General features: G+C 57.7%; 1 protein-coding gene across 4 annotated transcripts; it reads right to left on the reverse strand.

Annotated features, from left to right (window-relative positions):
• Positions 1 to 1553: 1553 nt before the first annotated feature.
• Positions 1554 to 18962, reverse strand: SH3TC2 (SH3 domain and tetratricopeptide repeats 2). Of its 4 annotated transcripts, none has more exons than XM_063413454.1 (19): positions 18391 to 18962; positions 16409 to 16778; positions 14700 to 14855; positions 13117 to 13221; positions 12807 to 12934; positions 11731 to 11836; positions 11296 to 11439; positions 10028 to 10229; positions 9479 to 9552; positions 8540 to 8735; positions 7376 to 7512; positions 6955 to 6996; positions 4987 to 6693; positions 4712 to 4892; positions 4425 to 4575; positions 3850 to 3972; positions 3268 to 3418; positions 1980 to 2176; positions 1554 to 1745 (listed from the first exon to the last, which is right to left on the reverse strand). In XM_063413454.1, exons 2-19 carry the CDS (start codon positions 16527 to 16529, stop codon positions 1554 to 1556), a joined length of 4113 nt encoding a protein of 1370 aa, XP_063269524.1. In that variant the 5' UTR covers positions 16530 to 16778; positions 18391 to 18962. The 4 variants fall into 4 exon arrangements, with proteins under 4 accessions (XP_063269524.1, XP_063269523.1, XP_063269525.1 ...); XM_063413453.1 differs by having other exon boundaries at positions 18068 to 18962; XM_063413455.1 differs by lacking the exon at positions 14700 to 14855 and having other exon boundaries at positions 18068 to 18962.
• Positions 18963 to 19238: the final 276 nt, after the last annotated feature.

Genomic DNA, 19238 nt, shown 5'->3' on the forward strand with positions numbered 1-19238 from the left:
AAAGGTGAACTGACTGAAAAACTGCAGAAAACATCCTGCCCTGGCGTGTGAGCACCAACCACAGCCCTGAGGTGCCGGGGTGGGCAGGAGGGGTTCGGGAGCCCTGAGCTGGCTGTGTTTCACCCAGGGTGAAGATTTCCCTCTCCGGGCTGGGCTCCGAGGCTGCCCGGCAGCGCTGCAGGGATGCTCGGTAAACAAGCGGTAAATAAGCATCGCCCCGGCGACAAACGCCTCGGAGGGATTGCAGGAGGAAGCTGAGCCCGGCCTTTGCGGTGAGCGGGGAGGAAATAAATATTCTGCGTTTAACCATCCCGGGCAGGGCAGCGCGGCCAGGGAGGAGGGGGAACGGGGGCACGGTGTGGTTGTGAAGCCCCAGATGGCCGCTGGTTGTCAAAGCAAAGAGAGCGGCTGGGAAAAGCGCTCCTGCTTCCCTGAGCTCCAGCGGAGCCCGGGGCTTGCAAAGATGGGCATTTATTGCTCCCTGGTGGCGACACGGGCTGAGCAGGGAGCTGCGCATTCCTGCCGTGCGGCCCGGAGAACTGCTCAGGCTGGAAAATCCCTCCAAGATCACCGAGCCCGACCATTCCCCCGGCACTGAACCGTGTCCCCAAATGCCACATCTGCATTCAGACACCTGCGGGGATGGGGACCCCGCTCCAGAGCTCTTTTCCTGTGCTCCTGCTCCAGACCCGGAGCCTGGATGGCAGGGCTGGGCTGAGGGTGGGCTCTGCCTCCCCCTGGGCAGTTTTTTTCTGCCCCCAGATGAGGCTGGACCAGCCCCTTTATCCCTCCTCAACTCCCTCATTCTGTGTCTCTCACTGCCGAAAGCTTTGGTGGTGCTTCTTACAGGAGAGGGGTTTGGCAGGAGGAGGATAAAAACCAGGCATAAATAAAGGAGTGGCTGTTTCAGACACGTTTGGGTGGGGCTGAGCTGCTCCAAGGTGTGGGGCAGCTGTGGGAACAGTGGCAGCACTCCCCGGTGCCCATCCCGGGCAGGGCATTTCTGAACCCCCGGGAGCTCAGCCCTGCTCCAGCAGCTCCAGCACCACCACTGGGGCCTCACCCTGCCCTGGCTGTGCCACCTCTGCCTGGGGCACAGCCCTGCTCCCAAAAAACAACGAGGGCAGGGTCCCAAGTGCTTGGGACGAGGAGCCCAAACCCTTCCAGCTCCTCAGGACACAATGCAGAACCTCTCGTGGTTCTGGGGAGCCCAAACCCTTGCAGCTCCTCAGGACACAATGCAGAACCTCTCGTGGTTCTGGGGAGCACACAGACCTCTCCCAGCTCTGCTGGACGGCTCCCACTGGTGTCCCCAGGGTCCAGATGGGTGACACCACGCAGCCACCTTGGCTCCGCCACTGGGGCCACTTCAGGGCAGACCCCAGCATCCATCTGCTCAGGATGCCATGCAGGAGCTCTCCTGGCTCTGGGGAGCACAAACCCTTGCAGCTCCTCAGGACACGATGCAGGAGCTCTCCTGGTTCTGGGGAGCACACAGCCCTCTCACGTGCTACTGGGTGGCTCCCAGCGGTGTCCCCAGGGTGGCACACAGGTCACACCACGTGTCCACCTTGGCTCAGCCAGCGGGGCCGGTCCATGGCACGGCCTGGTGTGCCCTCAGGTGCCCCCGGGGCTGCGGGTATGGCAGCCAGCTTGGCATGGAGCAGGGCCTGCAGCTCCTGGTCTCCCAGCTCGGCGGCTGCGGCGAGGGCCAGCAGGAAGTAGGTGGCTGCATCCTGTTCATCCTGAGCAGAAAGCACGGGGCAGGCGTTAGGAAGGGGCTGCACTGGGGGTCACGGGGCAGGAGGGGACTGGAGCAGAGCCTGGGGGTTCCAGGCAGCAGCCAGGGACACCTGATTTCACTGCGATGGTGCTAAGAACCAGCACTCCTTTCCTAATTACCTCCCCCCTTCCAAACCAGAGGATGTGACCTCCGCCCTCAGCTCTCCATGCAAGCCACGGGGAGGCTCCTCTCTCACCTTCAGCTTGTGCAGAGCCAGGTTGCCCAGGTGCCAGTAGACCTTGCAGTAGTACAGGGCCTCTGCTGAGCTCTGCAGCACGGGGGGATGCATGGCCAGGGTCTTCAGGTAGCAATCCTCGGCCATCTCATACATGTGCAGCAGGTCATAGGCTGTGGCCAGGCGGTGGAAGGCAACCAGCTCCTGCAGCTGATCCCCTGGAAAAGAGGGAAAAGATCAACCAGCTCCTGCAGCTGATCCCCTGTGAGAGAGAGGGACAGGATCAACCAGCTCCTGCAGCTGATCCCCTGGAAGAGAGGGACAGGATCAACCAGCTCCTGCAGCTGATCCCCTGTGAGAGAGAGGGACAGGATCAACCAGCTCCTGCAGCTGATCCCCTGGAAAAGAGGTAAAAGATCAACCAGCTCCTGCAGCTGATCCCCTGTAAGAGAGAGGAACAGGATCAACCAGCTCCTGCAGTTGATCCCCTAGAAAAGAGAGGGGGAATCAACCAGTTCCTGCCATGGATATCCTGGAAAAGTGTGTGTGGAATCAACCAGCTCCTAAAATGGATCTTCTGGAAAAGAGAGGGGTGGGACCAACCAGCTCCTGCAGCTGATCTCCTGGAAAAGAGAAGAACAGAATCAAGCAGCTCCTACAATAAATTTTCTGTAAAAGAGAGGATGGAATCAACCAGCTCCTGCCACGGATCTCCTGGGAAAGTTGCTGGTCCAGCTCAATCCATGGCCAGCTCTGCTGAGCCACTTTGGATGCATTTTCTCAACAGCCTGGGGGCATGGGTACCTCCAAGAGAAAACAGAGCTGTGGGCAGGGCTGGTGATGCCACAGGTTGGTGATGCCACAGCTGCACAGGTTGGCCCAGGAGCATCATTCAGCCAGGGGATTTTTTTGGGGGTGCTGGAAGGGGCTGTTACAGGACTGGTCCCACCCCAGACATTGAAGCTGGCATTTTGCCCATTCAAACTATTTCTGTGATGGGAAGGGGTGAGGTTTTGAGCAGAACCAGGGCAGAGAGGAACTGCTCAGCCCTGTGCTTTCACCAGACTTCCTGTGCTCTGGGGTAACAAAACTTCTCTGCTGTCACACAGCTGATAAAAGGGGAAGTGGCCTTAAAAAGCTGCCATGACTTTGGGTAAGAACAGGTCCAGCAGCGTTAGGAAAGCAGGAGATCCCCTTTTTACACGGATATTGTTCTCATCCACAAGATTCAGTGGCTCCCAGTGCCCTGGGGGTGAAAATCACCCACTGACCAGTAACTCCCAGGACCTTCTGGGTGTAAATCACTCACCGACCCTGAGGCTGAGCCTGGCTGCCAGCGTGGCAAACTCCAGAGCCTTCTCGTAGCCCTGCAGGCTGATCTGCAGCTCTGCCAGTTTGTTGAACAGCCGCAGCTCTGTCTGCGTGGCCTTGAGTCTCCTGGCCAGGGGCACAGCACCTCCCTAGGGAGAGAGAACGGTGGGTTCAGGATGCTCCTGGAGGGATCAGCACTGCCTGAGAGGGGTGACAGCAGCAGGACAAGGACCAAGGTAAGGATGGGCACTGCAGGTTTAGGTTTAACCCCTTCTTTCCCTTGGAAATGACTTTGAAATCCCAGAGCAGGGCTCTCAAAGCCTGAGCCTCACCTCTCTGCCCTTCCTTGGGTGCCTGGAATCTGACTGGGTGTACCCAGGAGTGACCAGCTCACACTTAACACCACCGGGATGTGGAATGGAGGGAGCCCATTCCCAATCCCAAACGATTTCTGGGATTTTTTGCAAACCTGAGCTCCAGACCTCCCACCCCGGCACCCTCAGATCACCCCGTGCCTCTCCACCCTCCATCCTTTTGGAGCACAGGGGACACAGGGGCAGGAATTCAGGGGGCTCCATACCCTGTAAAACTCCACTGCTCGGGCCCTGCTCCTGCTGCCGTTGAAGAAGGTGTCACCTGCCCTCTCGTACAGATCCATGGCCAGGGAGAGGTTGTCCCCTTTCAGAGCAGTCTGGATGGCTGCCTGGAAGGAAAAAGGGGCTGGAGTGACATTTGGAAAGGCAGAGACATCGGTGTGATTAAATAAACCCCAGATCTCAGGAGCTGCTCTTCCACTTCACAGTTCAGCTGATAAAATAATGCTGGAGATGGAGAGATGCCAGAAGGCTTCAACTCCAAGGACTTCCCTGGCACTTACCCCCTATTTATGGATATTTCAATGGGAACTGGTCACTTGGCACCTCCAGCTTCCTTTGGCACTCCTACATCACTTTCTGACTCAATGAATTCACTTATTTTTCACCCCAAAATCCTCTAAACTCAGTGGATGGAAAGCAAGACAGGAAATTCAGTGCCTGAGGGTAAGGCAAGAGCTCCTCCTTCCAGCAGGAGGTTTGCAGTGCTCCAAACTTTCCCTTCTAGGTTTTCCAGCCCCAAAGGTGTGTGATGGGAATGCATGGGACAGCTCCTCCATACCTGGAAGTACATTTCCACCAGCTCATCCTCCTCTAGAAGATAATAGAGCTTTCCTGCCTGCAGCCAGGCCTCTGCTGCCTTAGCAGCCTCCTCGAGGTCGATGAAGATCCTCAGGCTCTGCTTGGTGCAGTCCAGGGATTGTCTCCAAGCCCTGTGATGGCAAAAAAGCCACTTCAGAGGGGTGACAGGAGGCTCCCAGCTGTCCCCACACCTCTTCCCACCCTGCCCAAGGGACACCCCAGCAAAGCCACTGCGCTCTGGCAGCCTCCACGGCCCCGGCCACTCACTCAGGTGTGCCCAGAGCCTGGTAGAGCTGGCTGAGGGCCTGCCTGGCGCTGCCCTCCAGCTCCCTGCGCTGCAGCTGCCGTGCCAAGGACGCCCAGTGCTCGTGGTAGGTGATGCAGGTCTGCAGGTCGGGGCACACTCTGCTGTAGAAGTGGCACAGACGCTCCGTGACGTGCAGCTGACCTGTGTGCCACAGGCAGGGGGACAAGGACAGGTCAGGGGACAGCGCTGGGCACCCGGCAGGGCCCAACGCCGCCCTGCTCCCCTCTGCACTCACCCCTCAGGTTCTGCCACTGCAGGGCAAACCCCAGCGCCAGCTCGTAGCAGAGTTTGGCGTCTTCCATCCTCTGCCTGTCCACCATGGCCTGCGCCAGCCACAGCAGCACCTGTGCCAGCTCCGTGTCCAGCTCCTGGCGCCCCTGCAGCTCGGCGTAGAGCCGCACTGACCACAGCAGGTACAGCTCGGCCAGCTGGGCGGCCCCGCACGACAGGCTCAGCTGGCCCAGGTTGGCCAGCGACACGGCCTGGTTCCTCCTGCTCCCCGTCTCCTTGGCCTTGTGCAGGGCCCTCAGGAAGCTCTCCACGGCCTCCTGGACGTGCCCCTGGCCGCTGAGGGCCATGGCCAGCAGGTTGTGCACGGCCCCGCGCTGGGTCTCGCTGGTCGTGCCGCGCAGCGAGCGCCGCAGCCGCCGCAGCACGTCCCCGGCGGCGCCCGGCCGCCGCTGCACCAGGTGCACCCACGCCAGGCACAGCGAGGACTCAAAGGCCTCCTCGTCCCCCAGCAGCGCGCCCAGGGCCGCAGCCCTGGCTGCGTAACGTGCAGCCCCGTGCAGCTGCGCCCCGTGCTGCAGGTGCATCCTGGACAGGACGGCACAGAGTGTCCTCTGCATGGGCACGGCCCTGCTCTCGCAGCAGAACTGCAGCGCTTGCTGCAGGTACAAACAGGCCACTGCTGGGATGCTGCTCCTGTCCGGCTGCCTCCCCAGGAGCTTGGCAGCGCTCTGGAGGATGAAGCCAGCTCTCCAGACGGGCGTGGGCGTCCCCTTGGCGCCGCTGGGAACGAAGGACCTGACAGAGGCCAGCGCCAGGTTCGGCAGGCACTTCTTGTCGTAGAGGTAGCCCAAGGTGGCGGCGGCATCCAGCGGCCCGGCACGGCTGCCTGGGCTGGGCCAGGCGCTGCTGAGACACTGGAGATGCTCCAGGAAAGGCAGCACCTCCTCGGTCCTGCCCAGCTGCAGGAAGAGCTTGGCCGTGAGGAAGCAGGCGCGTGCCTCCAGCGGGGCATTGCCCGCAGCGATGGATCCCCGCAGGACGTAGGTGAGGAGCTCCAGCTCGTTCTCCAAGCTGAAGGAGCGGCCGGGCAGGCACACCAGCAAGGTCAACGTCTTCCCCAGCAGGGAGGAGAACTTGTGCTTCATGTTCTGCTTCAGGTAGACGGAGGCGAGGCTGACGTGCAGCGCTGCCAGCAGGGGCAGGTCCCCAAAGCCCCTGTCCAGGACACTCATGGCTTCCTCGAAGTACACCCGAGCCTGGGAGAACTTGACCTTCTTGATGCAGAGCTTACCCAAGAGGAAACAGAGCCTGACGTGAGCCCAAACTGAACGAGTCCTCTTGGCCCAGTTGCGGGAAGTCTCGAGGTACAGGACCAGCTCGTCCTCATCAGAGAAACCATAAAAGGTGGAGTGGAGAAAGGAAAAGCTGAGATCGTAAAAGCTTTGGAAACTGGGCACGAAACTGTCTTGGTTGAGGAAGGTCAGTATGGGGTCAAAGACATCAGCGTCCTCCATGTGCCCAGCGTTGAGGTCGATGAAGAATTTGGGATAATCCAGGTCGTCCAGCTTCTCCAGGAGAACATCTTCCAGTGTGGCAGGGGCTGTTTCACTGCCTGGGCTGGACAGCTCTGAGGTGCTGCTGGTAGCCCAGTCGTTGATTTCCTCCCAAGACTGGAGCACTTGGATTTCTTTGCTGCCGGGGAGAGCTGCCTCTGGAAGGGACAGGGAAACCAGAGTGGGATCAGGAAGAAATTCTTCCTGTGGCTGCCCCTGGAAGTGTCCAAGGGCAGGCTGGACAGGGCTTGGAGGAACCTGGGCTAGTGGAAAGTGTCCCTGCCCATGGCAGGGGGTGGGGGTGGAGGATCTTTAAGGTTCCTTCCAACCCAAACCATTCTCTGATGTTTCCTCACATCCAAATTCACCCTCAGAAGTCATCGCCAAACCCTCCCCCTCTGTCCCCTCCTCATACTCACCTGGTGGCACTTGTGGGAACTCTGCTGTGGATTCAAAACCAGCTGTACAAAGAGACAAGCAGAAAACAAAACCCCACATCCTGGGTCGGTGTCAATGTGCAGGAATCAGCCAAAGTCACAAAGCCACCCAGCAGAACAGAGAAACTGAGAGCCCCCAGAAACCCTGGCCCTGCATCTGCCAGGGTGAATCCCAGCTCAGGAGCTGCCCTGGGAGCAGAGAAGGCCCCCACAAACTCCAGCATGGCAGAGTCACCTCCCGAGGACACCTCCAGCCTCCATCACCAGGCTGAGCACGGGCTTGGGGCTGCCTCCACCACAGAAGTTTCCTCCACTGCACTCCTGTGATCTTGGGGCTCTCCCGGCACTGCCCAGCCCTCCAAGGGGATTCAGGGGCTGGGATATAAGGAGAGGGGACACTCACCCAGCCTGTACACAGAGGTGATGTCAGTGTGTGCCAGGTCCTCCAGGAGGGTGGCAAAGTGCTGCTCGTCACCATCGCAGGGGAGGTGCAGGACTGGGCACTTCTCCTCCTCGCTCAGGAACACCAAGCCCTTTCCCCTGGGGTGGGGCAGGGGAAAAGAGTCAGCGTGTCCCAGCCCCTGGCACTGCAGCTGGCCTGTGGGGCGGGGTGGGGTGGGATGGGATGGGATGGGATGGGATGGGATGGGATGGGATGGGATGGGATGGGATGGGATGGGATGGGATGGGATGGGATGGGATGGGATGGGATGGGATGGGATGGGATGGGATGGGATGGGATGGGATGGGATGGGATGTTTTCCCGTCCCTTCTCTTCCTCCCACCACGAGAGTTCTGTTGTAGATGAACGCAGGATTTTGGACACCTTCCCCATCCAGGTTCTCCATGAAGGAACAGAAAGGTACCAAAGAAAAGAATCTATTGGTCTTTTGTGGAATCCAGAAGCCACAGGATACCACCTGATCTGCTCTGTCCCTTCTGGAGTGCCAGAGAAAAGTGCTACAACACACCTTGAGAGACTCTGAGAGAGACAAGCCCAGCAGACCTTGGTTAAAACCTTGTCCTCCCACACCCACTCCTGGAGAAGGCTTTTGGGATGGGCATCGAATGGAAGCCACCAGCAGAGAGATCTGCCTGAGCCAGGGTGGGATTTACCACCCTCCCTGCCTGCACTGCTCTTGCTGTGTCCTTGGGAGGGTGTGGGATTCTGCTCTGTGCCAGTGGCCATTCTGCCTCCACATCCAGGGGCAGCACGGAGGAAAGCAGGGTTTGGTTTTAGGGAATGTTCTCCTCACCCTTGTCAGGCTCCCAGCCCCCAGAGCCACAAACTGAAAACATTTCTAGGACAAAGTGGGCAGCCAGCTTGCAGGAAGCCAGATTAGCCCAGGGCTGGATCTGTTCCTTTCCAAGAATCGCCTGAGGCAGGTGAAATACAATTTCTTTGTCTGGGCTGCAGCAGAGCCCGGCCAAGGCTTCTGCTCACACCTCAAACCCCCCCTCTGTGAAGGTTCTGCGAAGGATATCACCTGCCCTAGGCTCTCACACAGCCTTGAGGTGGGACTTGGAGCCCTCCCTTTTCTCCAGAATTTAATTTAAATAAACTCACAGAGGTTCACAGTCCTCGGGATTTACGTGTCGGGTGGGAGCGAAGCCAATGCTGCCGGTGCTGAGGGATTTCCCCACAAACCAGGGCAGTCCAGGGATGAAGAAGCCGATGATTTCTATGGGGTCTCCTTTGGAGAAGCTCAGCTCGTCCCACGCTGCTCCTCTGTGGTCCTTGGTGGCGATGCACCTGCCTTTGACTGGGAAACCACGGCAGGAAAGGGGATTTCAGTGGGATCCCTGCTGAAACCTCCTCACTGGAAAGAGCTGGGCAAGGAGAGGCCATGGTTCCAGCTGGAGAGGGCTGCCTCTCTCTCCCCTAAGATCTATTGGGATCCTGGATCCAGCTCTCTGGCATTTCTCCTTGAGAAGTGGATTATAATACAAAATAAAAGAGGGATGGATAAACTCCACGCCTCTGCCAGCTGCAGCCTGGAAGGTGACTGGAAATATGGATTTTCACAGACACTGCCCTGTCTCAGCTGAGCCAGGAGTGAAATCTTGGGCAAATTTTCATGCAGGTCCATCCCTGCATGACAAAGTCACAGCCACAGGGACCTCCTGTGTCCAGCTTGCTCTGAACTGGGCTGAACTGGACTGGACTGGGCTCAAGGGCTGGATGCTGGGCACAGGTTTCACTTGAACACAAGGTGGGGACCTCATGATTTGAAACCTCACTCCAGAAAGAATTGAAAGAAACATAAAATTGAGGTAGGACAGGGAAAACCCAGTGGCAGCAGGGTGCCACCAGCAGCTCTCTGCTCTCTCTGTGTTCCTCAGAACGTGGTTTGCAAGGTCTGATCATTCCAGAGAGTTCAGGGTTGCAGCATTCCCTTGGAGCCCCTGCAGCGGGGCCAGGCCCAGAAGAACAAATGGATTTGTGGTCATTTGTGGCCCAGCCCGGGCTCTGAGCTGTGCCCACCCCTGGGACAGTGTCACTCACCAATGGCCCGCGAGCTCGTCCCGCTGATCTCCTGGGAGAGGCCAAACCCCACAGCATAATTCCTCAGGAACCACCTGCAAGGCAAAAGGGCCCCTCACTGATCCTCCATGAGCACTCCTGACCTCAGGCCAGCCCCAGGGACGGTGTCACACCACGGGGGAAGAGCAGGAAAAATTTGCCATCTTTAAGGAAGATTTCTGCAAGTAAAAGGCTCAGCCAGGTGACAAATGGGAAGCCCCACTTTGGCTGGCATTGCCTCATTTTTTTTCTGACACTTCTTCATCTGTTAATCTCATGATAAATTCATGTATGACCTAAATCAATATCTTGCAAAACCACATCAGAAGTCCCTGCTGTGTCCCATGGACAGCACCTGCATTGATTCCAGCCTTTATGCCTAATGTGGATCCTCCTGGAAATATCCCCATGGAATTGTGAGGCTCTTGCCCTTTCCCAGAGGCAAGAGGAGTTTCCCAGCCAGCCTCGGTGCCAGTCATGGATGAGGATCAGGGGAGAATCCCGGTCTGAGCCCTTTAATTCCCCACTCACTGGTAAAAGGGGTGAGGTATTGGCTCCAGAGCTGTCACGGGCACCACGCCTCGCTGCCCCGTCAGCAGGGACATCCCTTCCCATTTGGAATCCTGTCCAACACTCTTCACATGGATCAGCTCGTTCCTGCAGAGCTGCAGACCCTCCTCTCCCTCCTGCTGCGACTTCCAGACACCGGGCACTGCCCTGGAGAAGAAGTTCCCTGCAGACAGAAAGAGTCAGTCTTGGTTTGCAATGTAAGATGTATTCTATTCCCTAAACCAGCTGGGGAGGTGTTTTTCTTTATCTCAGGACTCTGGGTGGGTGCCTTCTGTTCATGGGCAGCTGTTAAACCAGCTGGGGCAGTGTTCTTATCCCTTCCAGGACCCATCCTCCCTCCAGGGGATCTCTGCTGTCCAGGGGCCATCGAGGCTCCCTGCAGGGCTGATCCAATTCCATCATCCATGGGAGATGCTGCACCCAGGGGAGGAGCCCAGCATTCCCAGCTGGATAAATCCTGAGAGTCAGAGCCCAGCACAGCCTGTGTGCACTGCATTCCCAGCTGGATAAACCCTGGGATTTGTAACCCAGCACAGCCTGTGTGCTCTGCATTCCCACCTGGATAAACCCTGGCATTCAGAGCCCAGCACAGCCTGTGTGCACTGCATTCCCACCTGGATAAACCCTGGCATTCAGAGCCCAGCACAGCCTGTGTGCACTGCATTCCCACCTGGATAAACCCTGGCATTCAGAGCCCAGCACAGCCTGTGTGCTCTGCATTCCCACCTGGATAAACCCTGGCATTCAGAGCCCAGCACAGCCTGTGTGCTCTGCATTCCCAGAGGAACACCAGACCCCTCTCACCACCACAAAACCCTTCTACAGGATCCTCTCTGCTCCAGCAGAACCACCTCTGTCACTGCAGGAGGATTTGATTTGACTGCTCCCAACACCCTGACCAACAGGGGGTCAGGTCGTGTTCTGACTCTGTCAGTGTTTTCTTTTTCTTTTTTGTTCATTTGCCTTTTTTTTTTTTTCTTGTACTACTACATTTTTAATTTTCCTAGTAAAGAACTGTTATTCCTATTCCCATATTTTTGCCTGAAAGCCCCTTAATTTCAAAACCATAATAATTCAGAGGGAGGTGGTTTGCATTCTGCATTCCAAAGGAAGCTCCAGCTTTTCCCTGGCAGACACCTCTCTGTCCAAACCAGGACAGTCAGAGATTGCATCAGTGGCTCCAGCTGGGGGGTTTTCAGGAATTCCCCACCCATGCATTCCCATCTCACCTTCCTGGAGGAGCAGATCCATGTAGATGGTGGCCAGGTGCTCCTCATCCACGGTGACCCTGAGCTCGGTGTCCTCCACCAGGGCACAGTCCAGCCAGAACTCCTGGGCAAAGAGCAGCTGCTCCAGGCAGGTCCCCACGTACCCTGAGAAGCCAAGAGGGGGCCAGGGTCAGCACCTCCTTCCCTGGGCAGCAGGAAGGGTCTTGGGGGTTTCCAAATGTCAGCCACAATCTTCTAATTTTGTCTCCAAAGCTTCCCCAAAGGAATCCTCCTGATTCTCACTGATGCAAACAGAGATTTCATAAACAACTGATTGCAAAGTTTTCCAATTCGTGTTCTCACTGTCCACCCTGAACATTACAGTTCTGTAGTGTCAGGCAATGCCTTCTCCAAAACCCCTTCTCACACTGTCTGTGTAGACCTTGGAAACATTACCTAAAGTCAGATAGGTGGAAAACTTCCAGACCTCCTCCAGGGTTTTGAAGGTGAGGAGGAAGCGATCCTCGTGTGCCTGCATGCAGACCAGCCTGGCTGACAGCTCCTGCACGGGGGAGACAAGGCAGCATCAAGGGACAGTCCTGGAGCCCCCAAACCCAGCAGGGAAGGAGAGTTCAGCCCAGGCCTCCTCCCTGGAGCTGGGATTTGTTCATACAAAACCCAGCCTGAGAACTCTGTGCCTGTCCAGAGCTGTCACCTCCAGCAGGGACACGGATCTGGTGATCCCTGTGAATTCCTGGCTATTTGGGCTCAGATCCTCTGAAACAACACAAGCTCAGCTTTGCCTCTCTCTTGCCATCAGTTCACCTTCGCCATCATTGCAGTCCCCTCCAGAGTCCCCTGCAGTGGCCTTGCAGGAACTCCTCAGCTGGGTTTGGTACCCCAGCACGCCTCCCACCATTGCAGGAGCATCCCAGCATGCTGGCTGTGGGTTTGTTATCTTCACTTTTTCTGTTGTTAGAGCTGGGATTAAATGCTCAGGAGATGCAGGTTGTGTTCAGACTCAGATGTTTATTAATTCTTATCTGTAGCACAGTCTCACAAGTTGTGAGTTGTAGCTAGCAAAGTAGAAAAGGGCTCTGTCTATAACTCTTTCCAAGATCTTTTAAGCATAAACTGTCCAATTATGAAATGACACCTAAATTATTTTTACTTTTAACCCAATAACCAACCACCAGTGGCAGCAATGCGGATTTTTCTACCCAATTACAAAACACCACCCAGACCATGGATAAGAAGGTGAAAAAGCAGGACTGGCCTCTGCCCTAATCCTCCCCCTTGTTCTCTATATATTACTGTATTCTAAACCCTTAAACTCTGAGTTTTGCACCCTGTGATCTCACACATTTCTATCCAAACTCCACACCCACAATCCCAGAGCTGTCACTCAATTTTGGGAGCTTCTCCACGGCCCCAGGTCAGTGCAGGGTTTGTTTGGGGGTCAGTGCCTGTGAGCACAGAGAGCCTGGAACTCTCAAAGCCCAGAGCTCCAGCAGCTGGCACGGGGTTCCTACCCTGAACAGGGCACAGGCAGCTCTGTCCTCGCTCTCCAGAGCCCACAGCCTCCTCCTGGCAGCCTCCTGGAGCTGGGAATTGCGGCACCGCGAGGAGCGGCTCTCCACGGAGAAGGAGAGCGAGACCTCTTGGAAAGGAGAAGAGGATTAAAGGGGAGGAGGAGCCCTGTGGCACCCCCAGCCACCCCTGCCAGCCCCACCAGAGCCTCCAGCCTGGCTGTGACGCTCACACAACACAAGCCCAGCCCATCCTCGTCCTTCAGCCACTGCAGGAACTGCAGGAAATCCGTGAGGTCCTGCAGGATCCTACCTGGTGGAAAGCTGTCCCTGGGAGCCAGCAGCACCACAGAGGGGTCCGGGGAGCCGTGTCCTGCCTCGGGAGTGGGGCTGCTCTGCTCCGTCACCCCAGCCTTACCTGGAGAGGAGGGGACACAGCAGAGCTGCTGGAAAATGTCGTGGAAAAGCTCTTGGGTGTCCTGCCCGAGCTGGGGAGCTCCACAGCCCTGCAGGTCTGGCTGGGGATTGTGAATCTGGAACCACCCTAAAGTCCTGCTCAAAGCTGGAGGGACCCATGGGATTGGTGGGGTCTAACTCCATCGTTCCCTTGGTGTTGGGCTTTTCTTCCAGTGCTGGAGTGGCTCTGGAGTGAGGGGATTTTCCCTCCTTTCTCCTGGCCAGACCCTCAGATGAGCAGATCTGTTAAAAGGGTGAATCCCTAACAGAGATTTGTTTGGATGCCTCACCTCCCGAGCACAGGAGAGCCGAGGCCTTGCAAAACTTTGTTCAAAAATCTGAAAATCAAAATGAGATTTTTCTCCCCTGCCTGCTCTGGTGAGTATCCAAAATCCAAGCAGCATTCTCCCTGCTCATCTTCATCAACTATTGCCATAAAGGATTCAGGGCCTGCAACTTGAGCTGTTAATTATGTTAATGAAAGCTGAGGCACACAAAACTCCAGCCCTGCTCTTCCACAGCTGCATTGGCGGTGGAGGGATAACCAGATTAAACCCCAATTTTTGTCAGTAATCAGACTGGATTTGTAAGATAAACATGTACCTGGAGGTGTGGAGTTGGAATGTGCAGCAGCTTTTTAAAGTCACTTCTTTGATCAGAATGCTGCTTTGCAGTTTTTTTATTGAGCCAGCTTTGCCAGTCACTCAAATGAATTGCTATTTGCTAAGTCACTCTGATAAACTGGTATTTGCATGCAGAAATAGAATTCTTATTTAGAGAAATAAAATTCCTATGTAGAGCGAGCAAGTAGAAAAGAACAGCCCAAAGCTGGACAGGTCATGAATAAGTTTTGCTTTGAAAGAAAAGTCTACATTTAACAAAGTCTTACATTTTATCCTCTTCCACATGAGGGAAATGAGAAGGGGAAGTGAGAGGAGGCAGAACTCAATCTGAGCCAGCTCCTGCCACTGCTGCACTCCTCCCTGTCCTCCTCCCCTCTCTGTGCCCCAGCAGACCTTGGCAGGGCCTGGGGATGGGTCCCTGGTGCCATTCCCTGGGGATGGGTCCCTGGTGCCATTCCCTGGGGATGGGGATGGGTCCCTGATGCCATTCCCTTGGGATGGGGATGGGTCCCTGATGCCATTCCCTGAGGATGGGTCCTGTCTGCCATTCCCTGGGAATGAGGATGGGTCCCTGGTGCCATTCTGTGGGGATGGGTCCCTGGTGCCATTCTGTGGGGATGGGTCCCTGGTGCCATTCCCTGGGGATGAGGGTGTGTCCCTGGTGCCATTCCCTGAGGATGAGGATGGGTCCCTGGTGCCATTCCCTGAGGATGAGGATGGGTACCTGGCGCCATTCCCTGGAGCAGGGTCCCTGGAGCCATTCCCTGGGGATGGGGATGGATCCCTGGTGCCGTTCCCTGGGGATGAGGACAGGTACCTGGTGCCATTCCTTGGAGCAGGGTCCCTGGTGCCACTCCCTGGGGATGAGGGTGTGTCCCAGGTGCCATGGCCGTGTCCCACCACCGTTGTCCCTGGTGGTCCCAGCGGGGCAGCAGCTCGGGGGAGCGGGGCCAGCAGGACTCACACTCCTCACCTGGGGAACACGGAGCGTGGGCAGAGGAGTCCAGACCCCTGGCAAGGCTCTCCCTGCCCAGGAGGTGCCCGTGGGATGTGCCACAGGAGGTGGCAGGTGGGACACTGCTCGTGCCACCTGTGCCAGCAGCAGGACACAGCCTGTCCATGGGTCCCCAGAGCCAGGAAGGCGCCAGGGCTCACTCCGGTTGCTCTCACGGGTTCAGTGTTTATTTTCATTTGAGCCAGGCTCAGAAAGGGAACTGGGGGCTTTTTTTTTCAAGGGACCAATTGAAACTGCAGCTGGGGAGCTGTTCCCGGCCGTGCCAGTGACTCACTGACCTCCTCAGTGCCAAAATATTTTGTAACAGTGGGCAGGAAAGAGCTCCAGCCCCAGCCAGGAGCAGGTCCCAGCACTCAGGGCTGCACTCCTGGTCCAGGGCTGGGTGCTCAGGGCACCTTCTGGCGCTGGCTCTGCTGGGGGACACGTGGCCACGGTGCTGGCCCTGAGCCATGTCCCTCCTCCAGGTCACTGGGACGTGCTGGACCAGGGATGGTGCCTTGGGGGATGCCAGCACCCCATGGGCTGTGCTTGGAGGGCTCCTGGGCAGGGAGGGTGGCGAGGGGAAAAACCAACAGCATGGGAATAAACCAACCCTCGAGCCATCCCATCCCCTCCCTGGCCAAAATGTCCTGCCTGACTCCCTACCCACCCTAATCCAAGAGGAGAGAGCACCAGGAGCCATCCCAGAAAAGGCAAGGAGCCAGAGTGGCCAGTGCCCAGCGCCACAGTGTCCCCAGGGGTCCCCTCCCACGGAAGGAGCTCCCCCTGCCACAGCACCCACAGGCACCTTACCTGTGCATCCCAGCGCCAGGTCCTGGTGCCAGGGGGTCCCCAGGCAGCAGCCCATGCGTGCAGTGACAGCAGCAGGGCTGGCAGGGGCTGGCAGGGGGCTGGCAGGGGCAGGGCTGCTCGCTGCCCGCCCGGCACGGCGCCTGGGCACGGCCACAATGCACAATGTCCCCTTTGAGCGGGCACTGGCACGGCGGGGGCGGCGGGCACGGCCTCGGGAAGGGCTCGGGCTGCAGCCACAGCAGCAGGTGGGTTTGGAAAGGCCTTTGAGGTCATCAAGTCTGGCCACGGACCCGCCAAAGCCACCACTAAACCGTGTCCCTAAGTGTCACATCTGTCTTGTAAATCCTCCCAGGGATGGTGGCTCCACCATGGACGGGCTGTGCCAGTGCCTGACAAGCCTCTACATGGAGAAGTTTTTTCTGATATCCAACCCAAACCCTCCCTGGTGCACTTGGGACCATTCCCTCTCCTCCTGTCCCTGTTCCTGGGAGCAGAACCCGACCCCCCAGCTGTCCCCTCCTGTCAGGAGTTGTGCAGAGCCACAGGGTCCCCCTGAGCCTCCTTTTCTCCACTCTGCCTCAGGCGGGCAGTGCCCATCCCACACGGCACATTCCTGGCGTTCCTCCTCGGGAATCCCTCGCTCTGCCAAGGCTGCCCCAGCTCCCGGCTGATCTTCCCCCGTCCCAAAGGCAGAGCTGCTCCTGAAGCACCTCCCTCACCTGTGGGGACGTCCAGCCCATCCAGCATCCTCCATCCAGGGCTGTCTGTGATCCTGGACCCCGTTCCTGCCCGGTGCTTTTCCCGTGTGGCCGCGGGGGCAGCGGGCAGCACCGCGGGCATCTCTGCCGGCTACACCCAGGGGAGTTCCTGCAGCGCAGGCACTGCGGGCTCAGCGCTACCCAAACCCCAGACCTGCCTCGGCTGCTGGGCAGGGCCCCTCGGGCATCCCAGGGGGAGGAGGAGCCTCATCCCCTCCTCACTCACATCCTCAGGCCTTCCCCAGCCCTTGGGTGAGGATTTGGGGTGTCTGGGGGCTCACTGCACCGTGGGTGGTCTGCAGAGCATCCCTGGGCAACAGCAACACAGCCCCTGCAAAAAAACCCCAACAGGTTTAGTGAGAGAACTTGCAGGTTGGGAGGGGCTTTAGGGATGGATTTTCACTCCAGTGCCACCACTGCAGGGATTTGTGTGCTGGGGTTGCTCCAGAAGCGTTGTTGCCTCTCCCAGGCCATGGCAGTGCCTTGAACTTCTCCAGAGTAGGGAATAATTAATCCAGGGAGTGATTTAGGCCAGGCTGGATGAGGCTCTGAGCACACTGGTGCTATGGAAGGTGTTCCTGCCCACGAACAGAGGTAATTTTGAAGTCCTTTCTATCCCAAAGTTGGTGGTCTCTATGATTCCATGACCCAGAGAGGGAATTCATTAACCAGACATTCCCACACCTGGCACAACTGGAATGCCCCTAAAGCAAAGCCTGAGGAGCACCTGGCTGTGGGAATGGCAGGGTGGAACCCACCTGCCTGGAGCTGGCCGGGAATATCCCCACAAAAGTGAAGCCAAACCAATTCTTTTTTTTTCAATAAAATGGAAGGGGGGGGGTAATTTTTTTAAATTAATTTTTTGAATTTTTTGAACACAAATGTCTTTCGTTGTGATTATGAAATGTCTTTTTGTTTTTAAGTCTACTTTGATGACTTAGCAGCCAAACCCATCCCTGTAAAAGCAAAGAGGTCACCCTCTGTTTGACCTGAGCTGGAATTTGCCTTGTGGCCAGCAAGCTGAAAACCTCTCACTTTTTTTGCCTTCCCTTCTGCTTCCCACCAAACCCTGGATCTCCCCCGGAGAGCCCCCATTGCTGCTGCTGCAGCCTGGCCTCCCTGGAAAAGCCCTGTCTTGATAAGGATGGGATAATTCCTGGGATCTCGGCCTGTTCCAGAGGGGATTCTCTGCTCCCTTTGCAAGCCCAGTGCCAGCCGGCCACACTTCCCTGCCCTGGGATGAGAGTGGCTGTCCGGGCACCCCTTGGGGGCAGCCCTGCCACACACCTGCAGCTCCCCGGGGCTGGCACCCAGCCCTGGCACCAAATCCCCCTTCCCAAACCCAGCTCCGGTTTCTCCTGTCAGCCCCCAGAGGAGACGAACCCAACCTGTCCCTCCCCGCCGTGCTGGTCACTGCCACAGCCGAGCCTCCGATCCAGCTCAGAGGCCAAACCTCCCCAAACCCCAAACCCCGCGCCCCAACCTGGAATTCCAGAGGCGCTGGATCGCTCCAGCCGCCTGCCACCAGCGCTGCCGGCCGTGTTTGCTCAGCTGGGACAAAGGGCACAGCCCGGGGACAGCCCGGGGACAGCCCCGGGGACAGCCAGCGGCTCCACTGACCTGCTCCCAGCTCCTCTCCCCTCCCGGAGAACTCCTGGATGAAATTCCAGCCTCCCCGAGCCCCGGGGAAACGCTGCGCTGCCGGGATGGAGCTCCCGGGGCTGCGGACGTGTTTGCGAGCGTGCCCGGGGCCGCCGCTCCCTCACACGAGGGAAGGAATTCCTTCCAAGAGCTCCTTATCGTCCTGGGAACCTCGGCTTGCCAGCAGAGGTCAATCAGTTACCCGGGGCTGCGCTATCAGCTCCCGGAATTCCCAGGCGCCTCCTTCTCCCAGCGAGGCTCTCCGTGTGCCCGGCCCGGCCCCAAAGCCTTCCCGGCCTCACCTGTGTCCTGCCGGCCGCCCCTCGGGGCTGGGCACCTTCCGTGCGACAGCAAAATCCCGGCAGAGGCATTCCCTGCGGGAATTCCAGCCCCTTCTCCCCTGCCAGAGCGCAAACACGGGCGCACAGAACAAGAGATCTGTGGACCCAGCAGTATTTGTGCATCCCGGCCGGAGCCCGCGGCTGAGGGAGTCACAGGGGATTTTTTTCCTCTTGGGAACAATGAAGCAGTTAACATCAGGCTTTCCCAATATTTCTGTTTCCTTCTGAAGTCGGCCGTTCCTTGGCAGGTTCAAAAATGAAGCCTGGTGGCTTTTCAGCTTGTTATTTCTAACTGAACCTGAAAGCAAAGGAAGTCAGCCCAGAGCCGGCTCCGCCGGAGGAAAAAGCAAACAGAAAAGATGAAAGGTCTCGTTCGAGGCCAAAGAAAGTCTCGGTTCACGGTTTGATCCTCTGGCATGGGTGGGGGCACCCACTTCGGTGTGAGATGGAGCAGAGCTTTCCTTCCCTCCCTCTGGAATCCCGGGGGGAGGGCTGGGGCAGTGGCAGGAGCACAGGGGACATTTCCTGGGGACATTTCCTCATTCCAACGCTCCGCCTCTGCTGTCACGCCGTGCAAATGGGCACAGGGCAGCGATAAGCACCTGTCCCCTCCAGGTGTGCCACCTGCAGGGATCCTCGGGCTGCACACCTGGAGAACCGGCCTCGGGCTCCTCCATCCCGAGACTGCGTGGCCTGGGACAGCATTTTCCCACTGATTTTTTGGCAGCTGGGCTCTGGGAAAGGGGGGTTCACACATGGCTGAGGACACAGGGAAATCTCCAGGCTTTCACAGCCAAACTGGTGTGGCC

Source organism: Prinia subflava, chromosome 16, assembly GCF_021018805.1.
Source record: "Prinia subflava isolate CZ2003 ecotype Zambia chromosome 16, Cam_Psub_1.2, whole genome shotgun sequence".
In the NCBI taxonomy this organism is placed as follows: Eukaryota; Metazoa; Chordata; class Aves; order Passeriformes; family Cisticolidae; genus Prinia; species Prinia subflava.